We start from the raw sequence: 23,882 nt of genomic DNA, 5'->3' as shown, positions 1-23,882 counted from the left end.
CGCCCCGCCGATTATACATGTCAAATCGGCCAAAATGAAGGCCGACGGAACTCTCTGAACACACCGAACAGATTCGAGTCACTGACCTCGCCAGACTGTCCGATGGCCGATTATCGGCTTTGTGTGTCTGGAACCTTAACATCCACCGGTCTTATGCAATGTCTTTCTTTCCTTTCTTTATTATGATCCCCAGTAGCTGATGCAGAACATCAGCTACTCTTCCTGGGTTCCACTCAAAACATCAAACATTACAACACACAATAAGACATTTTCAGACAAAACAACCACATGATATTAAAATAAAAGCAGTAGAACTAGCATTATTCTTTCTTGCAAATATAACTATACATATTCCTTCTTTATATACTCTTATAAATATTACACTAAATACATAAGCGCTGAATATATAAAAAGTTCAATCTTACCACTTCTTTGTATACATGTGAATATTCCTATACATAAAAATTACAAAAGTTGTTTCCAAATATGGTTACAGGCTTGGGGCCCTTAGATGTTGCTTTACTTGTTTTTTAACGCTTGATTTATCGTGCGCTTTAGCAATCTCAGCCTTCAGTCTGAACAGGAAGTCACAGAAACACTCACATCCTGTTAGGTCCGATTCTGATTTATTCAAATGTTATCAGACCCGTACATCAGCTTTGTGTAGTCTCCAATTGTTTTGATTCTGACAGAGTAGCTGTTAATATGCTCTACATGTGATCTGTTGTGCTAACCACTGGGCCACCAGTGTCATGCTGTTATGTCTGCAAACAGCAGAGTATGACCTGTAACTCTCAGCATGATGTACAATACAAAGTGCAATGAATAAGGCATGAGGTAACACCACCTCATAACCAGACAAAACAAAAATATGGGGTAAATAATGCAATACAAGTGAAAACCCGGACCGTACTGTTCAGAGAAAAACAGTCCACTAGATCAGTTGCCGGAAAGGGAGAACACCTAGGGTAAAGGAAGCACAGAGCACTGCTGATAGATAAATCTGAGATATGACTCTCCTGAGATTGCCAGGTGACAGCGTGGCATCTCGTCTCTGCTTCTGTGTCTCCCAGAATAACCGTGACAACACGGCTGCGTGCGTAAAGCCGTCTCACCTCCCTGGCTAACTTCCTGATGGTCCCAGCCTCGCTGTAACGCGCTTTTGAGAGTCAGTTGCGAGACCGCGTTGCATAAGCAGGATCCTACGGACCTTTACTGTGTCATTAGTCCCTGATATAGCAATTACATCTCCATTCTCTCAGCCCCTGCACCTTTGATGACGTACGTGAGACTGATCGTTGGCATTTGATTAAACCGCGAGCTGCTGGAAACATTTAACGATGGCTCTTCATTATATTTCTCACAGGTGGAGGTCACAGAGGTTTGAGCAGTGAAAATCAAAGTGTCTCCTGGTACAGTATAGACAGGTATTGTATATGTAATGTACAGTATATTCAAACATCTGTGTTTTTTTTTTTTTGAATATTCAAACGTCATTTCTGGCCAGTTTTGACAGCACTATAATGTATGCATTCAGGGGCGTAATTTTGATTTCAAGGATCGGGGGTTCAGTTAGTACAAGCAAAAATACAAATACTTGCTGAAAATGTAAAGAGACTTGTATACATGTTACCGCGGAAAAAATAGAGGGGGGTCCATTAAAGCAAAAAAGTGTAGGTGTAAGTGAGGCGTAAAATGCATTTTTTTCATGTTACAAAGTATGCAAGAATACACTGTTTTATCTCGTATACTTTTTACTTACACTGTTTAAACTAGCCACCCCAAGCTCCACTGTAATATGTGCTGTTTTTAAAGATTTTATACACATTTTTGTTTTTAAGGTATTCTTAAGGCGTGCCAGATTTCTATAGAGCCTTCCAGGCCAAAACGCGGCTAAAACACACCGTAAACAGGCCTTAATATGTAGCGGAAAAAACACCCAATCTGGCAACACCAGCCACCAGTGTCGCACCGCCGCATGCGTCATCAAAACAAAAAGCAGCATGGAGGCGACGTATGATCATTTAAACGACTTTTATGGCAAGGTCGGTGAGGATGGGAAATATCTTACATTTCTGTGCGAACTTTGCCCACCGGCTTTCAAAAAGAAAATCACTTCAGTCCCATCCACAGCAAACCTGAAACGGCACGTTGAACTGATTGGATATGAAGATGAAATCTGACGCATAGTTTCAGTGTTAAAACTGATAAAAAAAATAATAGCTCGCAGCAACATATGGGAAAAAAAGAACTATGAACTAGTTCACTTTTGGAACTGTTTACTTAGTTCAAAATGTTGAAGTATGAACTATGAACTGAACTAGTTCATTTTAAAATGTGTGAACTGAACTTTGAACTAGTTCATGTAGAAAGGGAACTTTCCCATCGCTGCGTTATCTAGCAGAGACTTTGTCAGGCCATCCTCCAACTGCGCCAGAGACATTACGATTGAAACATTTTCAGATACAGTATTTGCTGAGACATTCCATGGAAGAATTCCTGCACTGTAACCCATACTCCACATCCTTTACATCCTCTGCTGCTGTACTTTACACCCTGTACTTATTTACACTGTGACGCTGGCCTTCCTCTATCCCCTGTGACGCTGCTGATACAAATGTTGACTCTTTTGCCATTTGAGATGGTGATGGCTCTGACCGGTTGACAATGAATTGCTGTGTGTAAACCTTGGACACCGTGATCTTATTAAATGTAATTTTTCTATGTCTTTGGAGTGGCCCTGAGCTAGGGGATCAACACACAGGTTTCTTAAGGGGAAAAAAACAATGTTCAGCTAATAGAGACAATGATGCATAACAGTAAACACCATAATGATGTATTTTTATTGTTTTTTTTTTATAATGAATGCACCAAGGAGTAGAGCACATCTTGTTACTGATTAGTTGGAGGGCAGTGTCACAGTACACCGCTGTGTGTCCCTGAGTCCTTACACACTTTCTCACACACGCAGGAGAATGTTCTCTGTGTGTGTGTGTGTGTGTGTGTGAACAGAATACAGTATACAGGATTATTGCTGATAGCGTCGAGCTGGCACGTCACACAGTGCGAGAGAGCGAAAGAACTGGACAGTGTGTTTCTGGTTCATCTCGGACGGTGGAGGGGGGGGAAATAACGTGGGGGAATAACGTGGTGCAAATACTGTAAAATTAAAACCACGTTGACAACAAACTGTGTGTTGTGTTTGGAGCTGCAGGGGAGGGTAATAATTCTCCAGCCTACTGTGTGTTTGTTTTCATCTTGTACAGCCTGAGGCGTGGACTCGTGGATAAAGAGGCCTAATGTGCCAAGTCATGCTACGGCTCATCACGTTTTTACTAACTGTGGAGTCACAATGGTGCAAACAGATTGGATGTCTAACCCTTAGCTGATACCAATATTATGGTTTCATAAAATGGTTTATTATTTGTCAAACATTGGACCCTGTCCAAACAACCATAGGCCTGCTTTCTCAGATGGTCTAAGCCAGTTTTCCCTGTGCTGTATTTTCTTTATTTGATGAATGTTATTACTGTTTGGATCCGGGTGTACCCGGTCTGTAGTGCGCTGGTCTGATCTCAGGATGTTTGTGGATTTTGCACTTTTTCTGACCGTGTCATATTCTCCAATATAGCTGGACATTTGAGACTTTTGCATCCGTTTCACAGCAATGAGACACACATTTATGGATGCTGAGAGATGTCTATTATTTGGCCCACTGATGCTTATTCTGCAGACGTGCACAAAGCAGGGTGCCTAAGGGGTTAGAACCTGTGTGTGTGTGTGTGTGTATGTTTGTGTGTTCAGTGCATGGGGGCTTTTGGTTACAATTAAGTTAATAGCAAGGGGTTGTGGGTCTGTGTGTGAACACTATGGAGTTTAAAAGTTAGGATAAAAGGAATGAGAAACAATGCAAAACAAGTTTTAGTTGATGTTTTTTTTTATTATATTACGACTTCTTTGCAAAAATTGACATTGACAATAAATATACTGTACATTCAGAATAAAAAAAATTTCAGATTGCAACGAAACATTCAAGTAACCATTATAAAATATAGGATACGATGTAAACGTTAATTCCAGCCCCTGAGCCTTAGAGTCTCTTTCCTCCCCTCTGTGTGATGCATGTGTAGACGGCATGATTTAACAAAACACATTTTACGCACCGATGCACGAGTCTCACAAAGTATAAAGCCACGCCACACATTGAGCTCTGATGGACAGAACAAGCAAACATTCTCACATGTCTAGTGGGCAATGGAGTTTTTTAGCAGTTCAAGCGGACTCGCGTGTCCATCAGTGTCCTTGGAGACGGCGCCAGAGCGCGCGGCGGCGGCGGCGGCCCCGGCGTCTCCACTCCACACCTCCCGTGTCAGTTTGAGCGCACACGGCCGGACAGGTCGCGTCCCCAAGCTGACGCACCTGCATCTTCTTCCAAAATATTCGAGTTGAGTGTGCCTCCCAGTCTCCTTAACTGATCACACATCTCTCTTTGTCTTTGCTCTGGCCGCCTCCTATCGCCTTCTCCTTAATGTACATGAGGTCGCTGTGCACGCTGGGTCTCAGCGCGCACGGGTTCACCATCCCGTACGCCTCTCCGATGTCCTTCATCTTCTTGCTTTTCATGGACTTTCTGTGCAGCATGTCGCAGTACTGCACGGACACTTTCCGGTGAAGGTCGGGGCTCATTTCGTGAGGCAGTTTGGCCAAGGTAAACAGAGTCTGGAACATCTTATCGACGTTCTCGTTGCGCTTGGCGGAGATCTCGAAGTACGCGCACTTCTCGTCCCCGGCCACCAGCTGCTCGATCTCCTCCTGCTGCACCTCGCGGTAAAACTCTCGGTCGCCCTTGTTCCCGCAGATGACCAGAGGCACGTCGATGTTCTCCTTGATTTTGTTCTTCAGGCACGACTTGGTCTCGAATATCTGCCGCTTGAGCCGCTGCACCTCCTGGAAGGAGTCTCGGTTATCCAGACTGAAGACGAGAATGAACACGTCACCTGAAGGGAGAGAAGGATGCCTTTGGTTAACTTTTTGCCGTGCTTTTTCGACAACATGCAAAGAGTTGCAACATGGGTGTTTTCTAACCCTAAGGCGCACCAGTGCACCCTGCTGCATCCGTGCGCTCTAGAGGCGCACATTGATCTCATGTTTGCAACATATAAAATGCACCCTATTTTTGCACGACCATTGTTGATTTCTAATTCTCTATAACTATTCTGCATGCAAGAACAGAAAGGCACACATATGCGGATAAGTACCTGTCAGTATGGATAGCCTCCTCATGGCGGGGAACGGGTGGTTCCCTGATGTATCCAGTATGTCCAGCTGGTAAACGTCTCCCTTGATGCTGTACAGTTTCCTGTGAAAGTCCTCGATGGTCGGCGTGTACTGCTCTTCGAACCTCCCGTTCAGGAAACGGGACACGATGGCCGTTTTCCCAACTTTGGTGGATCCCAGTATCACCATCCTGTAGCAGTTCTTGGCTGGGATGTCAAACTCGCTTTCGGACGGCGACATTTTCTTAATCATGATTACACCTGAGTGCGTGGACTGCTTTTCCCCCCTCTGGAAACGGTTTCGCGTAAAAGGCGGTGGAGCGGTCTTTAGTCAGTGGAGATGCTACTGGTTGCTCTGCTGTGTGTTTCTGTCTCAACTCCGGAGTGGAGCCCGTGTATTTAAGCGCGCGGCGGACGCCTCCTCCCGCCCACGTCACAGCTCGGTAAGTAGGAACTCTGGGCTTCATTGAGCGCTAGGAAAAGCGGACCATTTGCCAATCGGTGCGTCAACCTTCCATTTCTGAGGAAGACAAGACGGGTGCGCTGGGACCATACAGTGAACATCTGACTCTCCAAAACAGGACATTGTAACTTTAGGGCGATGGGACAAAATAAAAACCTCCACCGAAGTTCACTAGTAAACGCTCTTTCTGACATTTAACTGGGTTTGGCACACTGTGCCGAAAATCTGTGACCATTCGACATGTTCTTAAAACGTAAAACGTCTGCAGCGGATCTGAGTTCGTCCAGACCAAGGAAATATGCTAGACAGGTTTTGTTTTCACTGATTCTGAATTATCAAGTGGCCTTCAAAGTGTGGTTATGTTCAGTGCCTAAATGGGACCCCAAAAAAAGTGCCAGTACCCTAACTCATCAGTTGCATGACTATTAATACATACAGGCTAAATGGGGGTGTTGGATCTCTGAATTTAGAATTAGATTTGCTTGTTTCACCCCCCCCCCCACCCTCCCCCAATAAATCATGATATACAGCCTATGTTGGTATAATATTAGCATATTCATACTCTAAACAACAATTAAAAGTAAGGGTAATCATGTGGACAAAAATCAGAATGCCGGTACTCAGTACTTGTGAGTGCTGGCCCAGTTCTGGCACTGTTTATGTTCCTTTTTGTTATAACAAGGAACGCTGCCACTACATATGAGGGTATCAATGGATACATAATGTATTCATTCATATCCTCAGTAACTGCAGCAGCTTCATGTCACCAGGCAGAAGGGCAGTTACCAAAGTGACCAAAAGGGGGCACTCAGGGTACAATTGTATCCAGATGAGAATGGCATGATTTACCTGAGGAAAAAAACTGTGTGTGTGTGTGTGTGTGTGTGTGTCCGTGTGTGAGCTGAATATATGCAGTTTCTGTGTCTTTGTTTAGTGGACTGCCTTTAGGAGAATTGTATCTCAGCTGGCAAATGCAAAACAACTGACAATTGCCATGTTCATTTATCTGTAATGAAACCAGTCATTACTAATGAAAAATATGTGTGTACGAAAGTGGGAATTAAAGTTGTTTTCCTTATTTTTCAGTAGCGCTTCATAAAATTGAATGGAGTTTCTGCAAAAGGAAGAGGGGGAACTGAACACAGGATTCAAACTTGTTGATTCAAAAATGAGCGTTTGCTTCTTCAATGTGACTCATTCACTCAGGTGTAGGGCTCAGGTGTTCAAAAACATTCGTTACCGGTAGGGCTGGGCGATATATCGATATATTATATTATATTGATATCGTGAGATGAGACTAGATATCGTCTTAGATTTTGGATATGGTGATATGACATAAGTTAATGAAAATGTCACTTTATGAGTTTTTTTTTTTTACATTAATATGAGTTCCCCCAGCCTGCCTATGGTCCCCCAGTGGCTAGAAATGGTGATAGGTGTAAACCGAGCCCTGGGTATCCTGCTCTGCCTTTGAGAAAATGAAAGCTCAGATGGGCCGATCTGGAATCTTCTCCTTATGAGGTCATAAGGAGCAAGGTTACCTCCCCTTTCTCTGCTTTGCCCGCCCAGAGAATTTGGCCCACCCATGAGAGAGAGACATCATGGCTTTCAAACGAGCAAAGTGGTCAAGGCCACACCCCCACCCTCCACCTTGCCCCCCCCCCCTCTCTCCTCCTCAATAGTTACAGACACATAAATGGCACATACTAAGGAAAGCTCATTGTGGGACTGGCTCTAGTGGCTGTAATTCTGCACCAAGGCTGAATTTCGGGAAAGAGACTTAAGATACAGTATTAGGGGACCACTAAGGTCTATATAAAAGAGACTTCAGATACAGTATTAGGGGACCACTAAGGTCTATATAAAAGAGACTTCAGATACAGTATTAGGGGACCACTAAGGTCTATATAAAAGAGACTTCAGATAAATTAGGGGACCATCCATCCAAAGAGCACCGTGTCATGGGACCTTTTAAAGGCTGCATTACAGTAAAGTGATGTACTTTTCTGAACTTACCAGACTGTTCTAACTGTTCTATTATTTGCCTTTTCCCAATTAGTCATTATATCCACATTACTGATGATTATTTATCTAAAATCTAAGTGTGAAGATATTTTGTTAAAGCACCAATTGTCAACCCTAGAATATCGGCGCAATATCGATATTGAGGTATTTGGTCAAGAATGTCGTGATATCTGATTTTCTCCCTATTGGCCAGCCCTAGTTGCCAGTACTAATACCAATACATTGACTTTGATATCGCTTCCTAAGCGATACTTTTTGTCGAAACTAATTTTATATAACAAAAAGAAATTACAGCATTACACATTACGGCACAAATCTCTTAGATTTTTTTTTTTTCAGCTCCTACTACGTGAGCCGCGTCTCTGTGTGTGACGTAGAGTTTTTCCTGCCTGCCCCTGCCATGTGTAACGTGAGACAGCCAATCACAAAACATTATTAGCGTGCTTATTGGCTCACTGACGCTGATGAGATTTACTCCTTAGGTATTGAAATTGGGTATTGAATGACGAGGCATTTTTCAATACTCGATACTTGAGAGCAGGGGTGTCAATTTCAACTTCACTAAGGGCCACACTGGAAAATAAGAATGACAAGGGCCAGACATGTTTAGTTTATTGACATGCTTTTATTTAATCAAAAAAGTCCAATATCTTTGACTGTCTTATTGCCTGTGTCATATAGTCTTCTCACTTAAAGTTTGGTGGACATTAAGTCTTGAAGAAGTCAGGAAAAAGTTCCTGAGCCATCATAGAAAAAAAGCGCCCCAAAAACGTTGGAAAAAGCGTCCAAAAACGTAGAAAAAAGTGACAAAAATGTCGGGAAAAGTTACAAATTGTCAAAAAAAAATGACAACAATGTCAGAAAAAGCGACAAAAACTAGGCCAAAATGTATTGTGAACGTAAATTGATATGCGGGCCGGATCCTAATCTGTGAAGGGCCGGATTTGGCAACAGCAAACAGACTTAAAGTGCTCATATTATGCTTTTTGGCTTTTCCCCCTTTCTTATCGTGTTATACAGTATATCTTTTTTTGTGCACGTTATAGGTTTACAAAGTGAAAAAGCCCAAAGTCCAGCCCAAAGGGACTTACCATCTCCAACAGAAAACACTGTTCACAAACTGCTCCAAACTGCTCTATTGTAGTCCAGCCTTTACTTTGTTGTCCGCGAGGCCAGATGAAAACCCCAAAACAAAGAAATAGCTGAATCCATGTCATTCCTTGCTTGTCAGTATTAACAGAATAACCATATAATCACTTGAATAGATGTGTTTTGAAAAGCAAACTATATCATTGCTTAGTGTGTGTGTTGAAATCCCCCAAAAAATAACATATCTTGCTTATCTTTTGCTTACATACTGATCTGTTTTTGGATTTTATGACAGAAAGAGCTCTCATTGAGAAAATGTGAAGAGTGTAGGAAAGCACCTAGACAGATAAGACAGATAAGAAGAGCACAGGCAGGAGCTGCGGCCTTGACGGGTGCATGCAGCTGTGTGTGTGTGCGTCTTGAAGGCACATGTGTGGCCATACACAGCACACGAGCTGTAGAGTTCATGAGGCTCATTACTGTAACGTTATTTGTGAAGTGTTTCCTACATTACCTTACAAGGATAGGGAAGTACATATAGTACGTCCCTTTTGATAATTTTGGGAGGAGTAAAATGTTTTTTGTGTATAAATATGAGTGTTTTTGCCGAGTAGCAGCCCCTTCTTTTGGGTGCCTTTTGAGCCCTTTTGAGTCCCTTTTTGGCCCCTTTTGGGTTCCCTTCGGGCTCTTTTACCCGAGCGCTTTACGTGGCATCGGGATGCCATGAAGCCTTCTCCATCTACCCTTGCACTTTCTGTTGCATTGGGGAAGATTCATTATGCCTCTCCCAGCCAGAGAGGGGTCCCCTTGCGCTCGCTGAGTGTAAGGGAGGAAAAGAAAAAGAAAAAGAAAAAAGACTATCTCTGAGAAGCGGCTTCGAATACCTCTGTTAAACAGAGGCCAAAAAGTGCTCTTCTCTCTTAATTTTTATTTTGTAGAGGACCACTTGCTTTTAATTTCTGCTTTTGTCACAAAATAATAAAAATCACCTGAGTCCGACTTTGGACTAGGAGAGCCAACTTTTGCCAGTTCCTTATTTTTCTCTGGGATCGTCTTGCGTCAAGCGGGGAGGGTTTCCCCCCTTACGGGGGTGAGTAACTCCTCTTTAACCGCCCATGGAGAGTTGCCTCCCGGCGGGGATCGACTTGGACCTCCTGTTATCTCCTAGTGGGAGTTAATTTCCCTATCCCCATGGCCTGGTCAGAGCCTTTGAGCATCCCCCTCTCTCAGTCCGGCGACCAAGGAGGGCAAGGCGGGCGTCCTTGAGAAGGAAGGGACCTCCGGTGACACTGGGAGGATGGCTGAGACCGTGAGTACTAAAGAAAAGTCATTGGTTTTAAGATCCCCTCGGGCAGTGCTTGTCATATACAGGGGGATAAGAGCCCGTGTTTTTGGGGACGTCTGGTGTATTGTGTATCTAACCTCTTGTCTCGCCTTCGGGTTCCTTGATCCGGGCGAGGGCTTCTCCTTAGACAGAGAGCGTGTGTGTTTCTATAAACTAAATTAATCAGGGAAGCGTCAAAAGCAACTCCTTTTTAGTATAGGTCAAAACATTCGCCCCGCTGACGGGCAACGGGCGTTCGTCCGTACGGCTGAAGAGGGCACTAGAAGGGCCGGGGGTTTGCTGAGGGGAAGGCAATAAAAAGGGGTTGGCTCGGCCACAGCGAGCGACGCGACGCCTCAGCGAACTGCCACACCGGTCTACAACTTCAGAGACAAACGTGCGTCACTTTGTAACACACCGTTATAATGCTCGGCTAGCTGCTAGTGTGGCATGCCCTCATACTCTGCTTCTGACTGGCTAGTAGTCCTTAGCTACTGCGCATGTGTGACTCCCAACAAAGATGGAACAGAAGTGAGATGCCTCACTTGTAGCTAAAACAGAGAGCTCAACACACAGGGTGAAAAGAGGAGGTGCAGCAGTGTGCAGTACAACAAATACATGGTGTTTTTCAAACCATGTAAACCTATTCTGATATAACCTCTAAATACAATTTATGAACCTGAAAATTAGCATAATATGAGCACTTTAATGAGGAAACAAAATCATCAGATTTGGTTTATTCATCTTAGAATGACTTTTATCTGTAATGGTATATGTATCTGTACATGGTAGTTTTAGGTAGTTTTACATGTATTACATGTTTTTCTGTTTTTCTGTATTTATTGTTTGTTTATGTATGCACCTTTTACCAAGGCAAATTCCACACAAGTGTACTTATTGTGGCAATAAATCCTTTTCTGATTCTGATTGTTCTGCTTTGTTGTCCTTGTTTTTAGCTGTATATCTATTTTTTTGTCGCATGGCAAAGCCAGAGTCAAATTCCTTGTATGTGCGCACATCTTTGGCCAATAAAGCTGATTCTACTGCAGGAAATGAACACAGGTCGGTTGGACCTCTGCGTCGAGGCATAAACCTCCAAGGACATATACGCCTGCTCTACCCACTGATTTTACTTCTGAATCCGTTATCGGTACCGATACTAACCTTATTAAGCAAATCCATCTCAGCAGTTCAACCACAGCCTAATCTTTTGTCGGCTAAATTTAACTGTAAAGGCTGCTGGCCCATGAGCCTTTACACTCCGGGATAATCAGATGGTGTATTGGTGAACAAAGTTCAGAGGATGCATCACAGGGTGCACAACGCTACTCTTTTAACTTTACTGTAATGTTTAGTGTTTGTTCCTGAGGCATCTCCCCACTGACCCTCTGTGTCCCATGACCTGGCCATCTATATGGTTATATTGTTATGAATATGATATTTAATATATGAGTCATGACACTTTTAAGTATGTGTATGTCATGGGGCTCCGCAGGACTGACATACAGGAGCAGGAGATATGGTGTGTGTGTGTGTGTGTGTGTGTGTGTGTGTGTGTGTGTGTGTGTGTGTGTGTGTGTGTGTGTGTGTGTGTGTGTGTGTGTGTGTGTGTGTGTGTGTGTGTGTGTGTGTGTGAGAATAGTTACTTTCACCAGTGTGTAACCCCCCGATAGAGAGACAGAGGAAAGGCACAAGCAGTTTGTGACAAAAAATGGATGAGAGGCTCACAGGTCTTTAACAAATATGCAATGAAGAGATAAAAAAAAAGAAAAATCCCCACAGCTCTTTCTCCTTCCCTCCATCTCAGGAACATCAGACAGAACAAATAATGGAAGACCGTTTGCAAGTGTATTTTTAATCCTGTGGTGCATGCACGAGTAATAAGGAAGAGGTGGCAAACGGTGGTCACGTTTGGCTGGCTGATTGATCATGGCGCCGTGGAGCAGGAAATGCAGAGGAGAGTGGAAAAACAAATGATGCAGATAAAACAGCGAACAAATACGACTTCTGCCGGGCAGCAAGACAGAGTGGGAGATATAGTGATGTCATTAATGAAGTCAGAATTTTTTTAAAAAACTGTATTTTCATGAGACAGACTTAAAGGTGAGAAAGAGGAATGTATGTATAAATGTAGTCAAGGCAGTTGTTTCATGGTGTAACTAAAAAGTACAAAAATAACAACATATTCTTACTACTGTACTAAAAATGGAGAGATTGAAGACACAAGTGGTGGGCATTAATACATATATACACAAACTCCCTCAAAACTACAAAAAATGGCTTTACATTACAGTTTGTGTAACATTAAACATTAAAAAAGTGATAAAAAAAGTCATAGTATAGTATGTCGACAAAGTGATAAAAACGTCATAGTATTATATTGTAAAAATAGTCATAGTATAGTATGTTGATTAAAAAAAAGTGCTTTAACCTGAATTAAGGTTTTTCCTGAGTTTTCCTGAACACATCCCGGCTGATTCTCCTACCACTTACACCTGCTGCAATCTGCACACCTGGTCCTGATTATCATCCGCTGCACCATATAAGCCGTGACCAGACATCCATTCCCCTGCCGGATCGTTAGCGTAACCAGTATGTTTTGCTCTCGTATCAAGCTTCTAGTTTTGGAAAGTCTATTACTGTTTTTGGTCTCTTTGCCTGTTGCTAATCAGCTGCTTGTTCCTCTGTCTACAGTTATTCACCTGGATTGTCACTCACACCTGCCTGGCTGTCTACTTCGCTGCAGCACATTTGGATCAGCACAAAACCCTGCCACCTTCCAGCCTCACTCCCTGCCGACCAACTGGACCTAATTGTTTTCCACATTCAATTCCAAATAAATACTCACCTTGTATTTTCTACTTACCTTTTCCTGGTCTGCTTTTGGGTTCCTGCACTAGACTAATCGTGACAATAGTATAGTTTATCGAAAAAGTGATAAAAACGTCATAGTATTATATTGTAAAAAAATGTGATAGTATAGCATGTCAAAACAAGTGAGAAAAAGTCACAGTATAGTATGTCAAAAAAGTGATGAAAATGTGATAGTATAGTATGTCGAAAAAAAGTGACAAAGTCATAGTATAATATGTTGATAAAGTGATAAAAAAACAAAAGTATAGTATGTCATTGTATAGTATGTAAAAAAACAAAAAAAAAAAAAAAAACTAGTCATAGTATAGCATGTCGAAAAAAGTAATTAAAGTCAAAATATAGTATGTTAAAAAAAAAGTCATAGTATAGTGTGACTTTCCAATAGCCATTTGGCTAAAAAAACAAATAAGTTCTGATGGGAATCAAACCCACAACCTACAGATTCACAACCTGACTTCTAACACACCAAGATATAAACCAAGACATGGTATTTTGTGGCGAAAAAAGTCATAGTATGGTATGTTGACAAAAGTCATGGTACAGTATGTCAAAAAAATGATAAAAACGTCATAGTATAGCATGTCGAAAAAACATGAAAGAACCATGATATCTTATTTGAAAAAAGTCATAAAAGCGTCATAGTATAGCATGTCGAAAAAATGATGAAAGAGTCATAGAATAGTATGTCGATAAAGTGATAAAAAGGTCATAGTATAGTATGTTGAAAAAAATGATAAAAAAGCAATAGTATAGTATGTCGAAAAAAGCCATAGTATAGTATGTCGAAAAAAGCCATAGTTTAGAATGTCGAAAAAAATGGATAAAAATGCTATAGTATAGTATGTCGAAAAAAGCCATGGTATAGTATGTCGGAAAAAGCCATAGTATAGTATGTCGAAAAAATTATAAAAAGCCATAGTATAGCATGTCAACAAAATTATGAAAATCCATAGTATAGTATGTCAAAAAAAGCCATAATATAGTATGTAGAAAAAACGTATAAAAAATACATAGTATTGTATGTCGAAAAACGCCATAGCATAGTATGACAAAAAAAACGTATAAAAAAGCCATAGTATAGTATGTCGAAAATCTTTAAAAAAAAGCCATAGCATAGTATGTCGAAAAAATCCATGGTATAGTATGTCGAAAAAAGCCATAGTATAGTATGTCGAAAAAATGATAAATAGCCATAGTATAGTATGTTGAAAAAAATGATAAAAAAGCCATAGTATAGTATGTCTAAAAAAATTATACAAAGCCATAGTATAGTATGTTGAAAAAAATAATAAAATAGCCATAGTATAGTATGTTGAAAAAATGATAAAAAGCCATAGTAGTATGATGATAAAAATTTTGAAAAAGCCATAGAATAGTATGGCGAAAAAAGCCATAGTTTGGTATATCGAATAAAGCCATAGTATAGTATGTCGAAAAAATGATAAAAAGCCATAGTATAGTATTTTGAAAAAAATGATAAAAAGCTATAGTATAGTATGTCGAAAAAAGCCATAGTATAGTATGCCCAAAAAATGATAAAAAGCCATAGTATAGTATGTCGAAAAAAGCCATAGTATAGTGTGTCCAAAAAATTATAAAAAGCCATAGTATAGTATGACAATAAAAATGATAAAAAAGCCATAGTATAGTATGTCGAAAAAAAAGCCATAATATAGTATGCCCAAAAAATGATAAAAAGCCATAGTATAATATATAAAAAAAATGATAAAAAAGCCATAGTATTGTATGTCGAAAAAAGCCATAGTATAGTATGTCGAAAAAAGCCATAGTATAGTATGTCGAAAAAATGATAAAAAGCCATAGTATAGTATGTCGGAAAAATGATAAAAAGCCATAGTATAGTATGTCAAAAAAAAGTATAAAGAAGCCATAGTATAGTATGTCGAAAGAAGCCATGGTATAGTATGTCGAAAAAATGATAAAAAGCAATAGTATAGTATGTCGAAAAAATGATAAAAAGCCATAGTATAGTATGTCAAAAAAAAGTATAAAGAAGCCATAGCAGAGTATGTCGAAAAAAGACATGGTATAGTATGTTGAAAAAAGCCATAGTATAGTATGTTGAAAATAATTATAAAAAAGCCATAGTATAGTATGTCGAAAAAAGCCATAGTATAGTATGTTGAAAAAAGCCATGGTATAGTATGTCTAAAAAAATTATACAAAGCCTTAGTATAGTATGTCGAAAAAAATTATAAAAAGCCATAGTATAGTATGTTGAAAAAAATGAAAAAAGCCATTGTATAGTATGATGATAAAAATGTTAAAAAAGCCATAGAATAGTATGTCGAAAAAAGCAATAGTATGGTATGTCGAAAAAATGATAAAAAGCCATAGTATAGTATGTCGAAAAAAATGATGAAAAGCCATAGTATAGTATGACGATAAAAATTATAAAAAAAGCCATAGTATAGTATGTCGAAAAAAAAGCCATAATATAGTATGCCCAAAAAATGATAAAAAGCCATAGTACAGTATGTAAAAAAAAAATTATAAAAAAGCCTTAGTATTGTATGTCGAAAAAAGCCATAGTATAGTATGTCGAAAAAATGATAAAAAGCCATAGTATAGTATGTCGAAAAATGATAAAAAGCCATAGTATAATATGTCGAAAAAAAGCCATAGTATAGTATGTCGAAAAATGATAAAAAGCCATAGTATAGTATGTCGAAAAAAATGATAAAAAGCCATAGTATAGTATGTTGAAAAAAATGATAAAAAAGCCATAGTATAGTATGATGATAAAAATTTAAAAAAAGCCATAGAATAGTATGTCGAAAAAAGCCATAGTATGGTATGTCAAAAAAAATTATAAGAAGCCATAGTATAGTATGCCCAAAAAATGATAAAAAGCCATAGTATATTATGTCAAAAAAAAAGATAAAAAAGCCATAGTATTGTATGTCAAAAAAAGCCATAGTATAGTATGTTGAAAAAAATGATAAGAAAGCCATAGTATAGTATGATGATAAAAATGTTAAAAAAGCCATAGAATAGTATGTCGAAAAAAGCAATAGTATGGTATGTCGAAAAAATGATAAAAAGCCATAGTATAGTATGTCGAAAAAAATGATGAAAAGCCATAGTATAGTATGACGATAAAAATTATAAAAAAGCCATAGTATAGTATGTCGAAAAAAAAGCCATAATATAGTATGCCCAAAAAATGATAAAAAGCCATAGTACAGTATGTAAAAAAAAAATGATAAAAAGCCATAGTATAATATGTCAAAAAAAGCCATAGTATAGTATGTTGAAAAAAATGATAAGAAAGCCATAGTATAGTATGATGATAAAAATGTTAAAAAAGCCATAGAATAGTATGTCGAAAAAAGCAATAGTATGGTATGTCGAAAAAATGATAAAAAGCCATAGTATAGTATGTCGAAAAAAATGATGAAAAGCCATAGTATAGTATGACGATAAAAATTATAAAAAAGCCATAGTATAGTATGTCGAAAAAAAAGCCATAATATAGTATGCCCAAAAAATGATAAAAAGCCATAGTACAGTATGTAAAAAAAAAATGATAAAAAGCCATAGTATAATATGTCGAAAAAAGCCATAGTATAGTATGTCGAAAAAATGATAAAAAGCCATAGTATAGTATGTCGAAAAAAGCCATAGTATAGTATGTCGAAAAAATGATAAAAAGCCATAGTATAGTATGTCGAAAAAAGCCATTGTATAGTATGTCGAAAAAATTATAAAAAGCCATAGTATAGGATGTCGAAAAAAGCCATAGTATAATATGTCGAAAAAAGCCATAGTATAGTATGTCGAAAAAAATTATAAAACAGCCATAGTATAGTATGTCGAAAAAAATTATAAAAAAGCCATAGTATAGTATGTCGAAAAAAGCCATGGTATAGGATGTCTAAAAAAATTATACATAGCCATAGTATAGTATGTTGAAAAAATAATAAAAAAGCCATAGTATAGTATGTCGAAAAAATGATAAAAAGCCATAGTATAGTATGTTGAAAAAAATAATAAAAAAGCCATAGTATAGTATGATGATAAAAATTTAAAAAAAGCCATAGAATAGTATGTCGAAAAAAGCCATAGTATGGTATGTCAAAAAAAATTATAAAGAAGCCATAGTATAGTATGTCGAAAAAAAGCCATAGTATATGCCCAAAAAATGATAAAAAGCCATAGTATATTATGTCAAAAAAAATGATAAAAAAGCATAGTATTGTATGTCGAAAAAAGCCATTGTATAATATGTTGAAAAAAATGATAAAAAAGCCATAGTATAGTATGATGATAAAAATGTTAAAAAAGCCATAGAATAGTATGTCGAAAAAAGCAATTGTATGGTATGTCGAAAAAATGATAAAAAGCCATAGTATAGTATGTCGAAAAAAATGATGAAAAGCCATAGTATAGTATGACGATAAAAATTATAAAAAAGCCATAGTATAGTATGTCGAAAAAAAAGCCATAATATAGTATGCCCAAAAAATGATAAAAAGCCATAGTACAGTATGTAAAAAAAAATTATAAAAAAGCCTTAGTATTGTATGTCGAAAAAAGCCATAGTATAGTATGTCGAAAAAATGATAAAAAGCCATAGTATAGTATGTCGAAAAAAGCCATAGTATAGTATGTCGAAAAAATGATAAAAAGCCATAGTATAGTATGTCGAAAAAAGCCATTGTATAGTATGTCGAAAAAATGATAAAAAGCCATAGTATAGTATGTCGAAAAAATTATAAAAAGCCATAGTATAGTATGTCGGAAAAATGATAAAAAGCCATAGTATAATATGTCGAAAAAAGCCATAGTATAGTATGTCGAAAAAAGCCATAGTATAGTATGTCGAAAAAAATTATAAAACAGCCATAGTATAGTATGTCGAAAAAGCCATGGTATAGGATGTTGAAAAAAATTATAAAACAGCCATAGAATAGTATGTCGAAAACAGCAATAGTATGGTATGTCGAAAAAATGATAAAAAGCCATAGTATAGTATGTCGAAAAAAATGATGAAAAGCCATAGTATAGTATGACGATAAAAATTATAAAAAAGCCATAGTATAGTATGTTGAAAAAAAAGCCATAATATAGTATGCCCAAAAAATGATAAAAAGCCATAGTACAGTAAAAAAAAAAAAAAAATGATAAAAAAGCCTTAGTATTGTATGTCGAAAAAAGCCATAGTATAGTATGTCGAAAAAATGATAAAAAGCCATAGTATAGTATGTCGAAAAAATGATAAAAAGCCATAGTATAATATGTCGAAAAAAGCCATAGTATAGTATGTCAAGAAAATGATAAAAAGCCATAGTATAGTATGTCGAAAAAATTATAAAAAGCCATAGTATAGTATGTCGAAAAAAGCCATAGTATAGTATGTCGAAAAAATGATAAAAAGCCATAGTATAGTATGTCGAAAAAAGCCATTGTATAGTATGTCGAAAAAATTATAAAAAGCCATAGTATAGTATGTCGAAAAAAGCCATAGTATAGTATGTCGAAAAAATGATAAAAAGCCATAGTATAGTATGTCGAAAAAATGATAAAAAGCCATAGTATAGTATGTCGAAAAAAGCCATGGTATAGGATGTCGAAAAAAGCCATAGTATAGTATGTCGAAAAAAGCCATAGTATAGTATGTCTAAAACAATTATACAAAGCCATAGTATAGTATGTTGAAAAAATAATAAAAAAGCCATAGTATAGTATGTCGAAAAAATGATAAAAAGCCATAGTATAGTATGTTGAAAAAAATGATAAAAAAGCCATAGTATAGTATGATGATAAAAATTTTAAAAAAGCCATAGAATAGTATGTCGAAAAAAGCCATAGTATGGTATGTCAAAAAAAATTATAAGAAGCCATAGTATAGTATGTCGAAAAAAGCCATAGTATGCCCAAAAAATGATAAAAAGCCATAGTATATTATGTCAAAAAAAATGATAAAAAAGCCATAGTATTGTATGTCAAAAAAAGCCATAGTATAGTATGTTGAAAAAACTGATAAAAAAGCCATAGTATAGTATGATGATAAAAATGTTAAAAAAGCCATAGAATAGTATGTCGAAAAAAGCAATAGTATGGTATGTCGAAAAAATGATAAAAAGCCATAGTATAGTATGTCGAAAAAAATGATGAAAAGCCATAGTATAGTATGACGATAAAAATGATAAAAAAGCCATAGTATAGTATGTCGAAAAAAAAGCCATAATATAGTATGCCCAAAAAATGATAAAAAGCCATAGTACAGTATGTAAAAAAAAAAAATAAAAAAAGCCTTAGTATTGTATGTCGAAAAAAGCCATAGTATAGTATGTCGAAAAAATGATAAAAATCCATAGTATAGTATGTCGAAAAAATGATAAAAAGCCATAGTATAATATGTCGAAAAAAGCCATAGTATAGTATGTCGAAAAAATGATAAAAAGCCATAGTATAGTATGTCGAAAAAATGATAAAAAGCCATAGTATAGTATGTCGAAAAAAAATATTGTACCATAGTATGTCGATGTCGAAAAAATGATAAAAAGCCATAGTATAGTATGTCGAAAAAAAAGCATTGTATAGTATGTCGAAAAATTATAAAAAAAAAAAAGCCATAGTATAGTATGTCGAAAAAAAAGCCATAGTATAGTATGTCTAAAAAAATTATAAAACAGCCATAGTATAGTATGTTGAAAAAATTATAAAAGCCATAGTATAGTATGTAAAAAAATCGAAAAAAAAGCCATAGTATAGGATGTCTAAAAAAAAATACAAAAATAGTATAGTATAGTATGTTGAAAAAATAATAAAAAAAGCCATAGTATAGTATGTTGAAAAAATAGTATGGTAAAAAAAATTATAAAATAGTATGTTTAAAAAAAAGCCATAGATATGCCCAAAAAAAAATAGTATAGTATGTCATGAAAAAAATTTAAAAAAAGCCATAGAATTGTATGTCGAAAAAATGCCATAGTATAGTATGTTGAAAAATGATAAAAATAATATAGTATAGTATGATGATAAAAAAGTTAAAAAAGCCATACAATATACATAAAATATAAAAAGCCATTTATCATTTTTTCACATTCTATACTAAAGCCATTTTATACATACTATACTATGGCTTTTTATCATTTTTTTAACATACTATACTATGACTTTTTTATCATTTTTTTCGACATACTATAGTATGGCTTTTTCATAATTTTTTTCGACATACTATACTATGGCTTTTTTATCAGTTTTTTTTCGATATAATATATTATGACCTTTTTATCACTTTATCGACCTACAATACTATGGCTTTTTTATCATTTTTTCGACATACTATACTATGGCTTTTTATAATTTTTTCGACATACTATACTATGGCTTTTTTCGACATACAATATTATGGCTTTTTATCATTTTTTCGACATACTATACTATTGCTTATTTCGACATACTATACTATCGCTTTTTTCGACATACTATACTATGGCTTTTTTATAATTCTTTTCTACATACTATATTATGGCTTTTTTCAACATATTATACTATGGCTTTTTTATAATTTTTTTCGACATACTATATTATGGCTTTTTATAATTTTTTGGACATACTATACTATGGCTTTTTTCGACATACTATACTATGGCTTTTTTATCATATTTTTCGACATTCTATACTATGGCTTTTTTCGATTTACAATACTATGGCTTTTTATAATTTTTTCCGCCATACTATACAATGGCTTTTTATCATTTTTTTTGACATACTGTACTATGTTTTTTTTATCATATTTTTTCGACATACTATACTATGGCTTTTTTATCATTTTTTTCGACATACTATACTATGGCTTTTTTCGATTTACAATACTATGGCTTTTTATCATTTTTTCGCCATACTATACTATGGCTTTTTATAATTTTTTCGACATACTATACCATGGTTTTTTATCTTTTTTTTTGACATGCTATACAATGACTCTTTTATCTTTTTTTTTGACATACTATACTATGACGCTTTTATGACTTTTTTCAAATAAGATATCATGGTTGGTTCATGTTTTTTCGACATACTATACTATTCCTTTTTTTGATATACTATAATATGACTTTTTTATCATTTTTTTCGACATACTATACTATGGCTTTTTATAATTTTTTTGGACAAACAATAATATGGCTTTTTCAACATACTATGCTCTGGCTTTTTTATCATTTTTTTAGGCATACTATACTATGGCTTTTTTTTATAATTTTTTGAAAATACTCTACTATGACTTTTTATAATTCTTTCGACATACTATACCATGGCTTTTTTCGATATACTATACTTTGGCTTTTTTATCATTTTTTTCGACATACTATACTATGGCTTTTTATCATTTTTTCGACATACTATACTATGGTTTTTTCGACATACAATATTATGGCTTTTTTATCATTTTTTTTAACATACTATACTATGACTTTTTTATCATTTTTTTCGACATACTATACTATGGCTTTTTTATCAGTTTTTTTTCGATATAATATACTATGACCTTTTTATCACTTTATCGACCTACAATACTATGGCTTTTTTATCATTTTTTTCGACATACTATATTATGGCTTTTTATAATTTTTTCGACATACAATATTATGGCTTTTTATAATTTTTTCGACATACTATACTATGGCTTTTTTATAATTTTTTTCTACATACTATATTATGGTTTTTTTCGACATACTATACTATGGCTTTTTTTTTTTAAATCGACATACTATATTATGGCTTTTTATCATTTTTTGGACATACTATACTATGGCTTATTTCGACATACTATACTATCGCTTTTTCATAATTTTTTTTGATATACTATACTATGGCTTTTTATTATTTTTTCCATCCATCCATCCATCCATCTTCGTCCGCTTATCCGGTGTCGGGTCGCGGGGGGAGCAGCTCCAGCAGGGGACCCCAAACTTCCCTTTCCCGAGCAACATTAACCAGTCTCGACTGGGGATCCTGAGGCGTTCCCAGGCCAGGTTGGAGATATAATCCTCCACCTAGTCCTGGGTCTTCCCGAGGCCTCCTCCCAGCTGGACGTGCCTGAACACCTCCCTAGGGAGGCGCCCAGGGGCATCCTTACCAGATGCCCGAACCACCTCAACTGGCTCCTTTCGACGCAAAGAGCAGCGGCTCTACTCCGAGCTCCTCACGGATGACTGAGCTTCTCACCCTATCTCTAAGGGAGACGCCAGCCACCCTCCTGAGGAAACCCATTTCGCCGCTTGTACCCTGATCTCGTTCTTTCGGTCATGACCCAGCCTTCATGACCATAGGTGAGGGTAGGAACGAAAACTGACCGGTAGATCGAGAGCTTTGCCTTCTGGCTCAGCTCTCTTTTCGTCACAACGGTGCGATAGATTGAATGCAATACCGCACCCGCTGCGCCGATTCTCCGACCAATCTCCCGCCCATTGTCCCCTCACTCGCGAACAAAACCCCAAGGTACTTGAACTCCTTCACTTGGGGTAAGGACTCATTCCCCTACCTGGAGAAGGCATTCCATCGGTTTCCTGCTGAGAACCATGGCCTCCGATTTAGAGGTGCTGATCCTCATCCCAACCGCTTCACACTCGGTTGCGAACCGATCCAGTGAGTGCTGAAGGTCGCAGGCCGATGATGCCATCAGGACCACATCATCTGCAAAGAGCAGCGATGAGATCCCCAGCCCACCAAACTGCAACCCCTCCCCACCCCGACCACGCCTCGATATCCTGTCCATAAATATTACAAACAGGATTGGTGACAAAGCGCAGCCCTGGCGGAGGCCAACCCTCACCTGAAACGAGTCCGACTTACTACCGAGAACCCGGACACAGCTCTCACTTTGGTCATACAGAGATTGGATGGCCCTGAGTAGAGACCCCCTCACCCCATACTCCCGCAGCACCTCCCACAGTATCTCCCGGGGACCCGGGTCATACGCCTTCTCCAAATCCACAAAACACATGTAGACCGGTTGGGCATACTCCCAGGCTCCCTCCAGGATCCTTGCGAGAGTGAAGAGCTGGTCCGTTGTTCCACGACCAGGACGGAATCCGCATTGTTCCTCCTCAACCCGAGGTTCGACTATCGGCCGAACCCTCCTTTCCAGCACCTTGAGTAGACTTTACCAGGGAGGCTGAGAAGTGTGATACCCCTATAATTGGCACACACCCTCTGGTCCCCCTTTTAAAAAGAGGAACCACCACCCCAGTCTGCCACCCTTTGGCACCGTCCCAGACTTCCACGCAATGTTGAAGAGGCGTGTCAACCAGGACAGCCCCTCCACACCCAGAGCCTTGAGCATTTCTGGACGGATCTCATCAATCCCCGGGCTTTGCCACTGTGTAGTTGTTTGACTACATCAGTGACTTCCGCCTGGGAAATCGACGACAATCCCCCGTTATCCTCCAGCTCTGCCTCTAACATAGAGGGCGATTAGTCGGATTCAGGAGTTCCTCAAAGTGCTCCTTCCACCGCCCTATTACCTCCTCAGCGGAGGTCAACAGTGTCCCATCCTTACTGTACACAGCTTGATGGTTCCCCGCTTCCCCTGAGGTGGCGAACAGTTTTCCAGAAACACTTTGGTGCCGACCGAAAGTCCTTCTCCATGTCTTCTCCAAACTTCTCCCACACCCGCTGCTTTGCCTCTTTCACGGCAGAGGCTGCAGCCCTTCGGGCCCCTCGGTACCCTGCAACCGCCTCCGAGTCCTCCGAGATAACATATCCCGGAAGACTCCTTCTTCAGTCGGACGGCTTCCCTGACCACTGGTGTCCACCACGGTGTTCGTGGGTTACCGCCCCTTGAGGCACCTAAGATCCT

The 23,882-nt window shown here is 37.8% G+C and overlaps 1 protein-coding gene and 1 long non-coding RNA gene across 4 annotated transcripts; one reads left to right on the top strand and one right to left on the bottom strand.

The window, feature by feature from the left end:
* Positions 1-3,942: 3,942 nt before the first annotated feature.
* On the bottom strand, positions 3,943-5,635 carry rasd1 (RAS, dexamethasone-induced 1). 2 transcript variants are annotated; one of them, XM_028568219.1, is made up of 2 exons: positions 5,259-5,635; positions 3,943-4,997 (listed from the first exon to the last, which is right to left on the bottom strand). In XM_028568219.1, the coding sequence occupies exons 1-2, from the start codon at positions 5,527-5,529 to the stop codon at positions 4,468-4,470; spliced, it is 801 nt and encodes a 266-aa protein (XP_028424020.1). In that variant the 5' UTR covers positions 5,530-5,635; the 3' UTR covers positions 3,943-4,467. The 2 variants fall into 2 exon arrangements, with proteins under 2 accessions (XP_028424020.1, XP_028424021.1); XM_028568220.1 differs by having other exon boundaries at positions 4,644-4,923.
* Positions 5,636-9,491: 3,856 nt separating this feature from the next.
* LOC114548391 (uncharacterized) lies at positions 9,492-13,038 on the top strand. Of its 2 annotated transcripts, XR_003691352.1 has the most exons (3): positions 9,492-10,162; positions 12,619-12,769; positions 12,872-13,038. It is a non-coding gene; the product is annotated as an uncharacterized LOC114548391 (long non-coding RNA). The 2 variants fall into 2 exon arrangements; XR_003691353.1 differs by lacking the exon at positions 12,619-12,769.
* The last annotated feature ends 10,844 nt before the right edge of the window (positions 13,039-23,882 follow it).

The sequence above is a fragment of the Perca flavescens genome, chromosome 21 (assembly GCF_004354835.1).
Source record: "Perca flavescens isolate YP-PL-M2 chromosome 21, PFLA_1.0, whole genome shotgun sequence".
In the NCBI taxonomy this organism is placed as follows: Eukaryota; Metazoa; Chordata; class Actinopteri; order Perciformes; family Percidae; genus Perca; species Perca flavescens.
This window is presented reverse-complemented; position numbering and strand designations above follow the sequence as displayed.

Excerpts from the sequence above, each read along its gene's own strand:
- rasd1 (XM_028568219.1), bottom strand. The coding sequence starts at position 5,529 with ATGATTAAGAAAATGTCGCCGTCCGAAAGCGAGTTTGACATCCCAGCC. Across the intron at positions 4,998-5,258 it reads GAGGCTATCCATACTGACAG|GTGACGTGTTCATTCTCGTC; the intron begins GTACTTATCCGC and ends CTCTCCCTTCAG.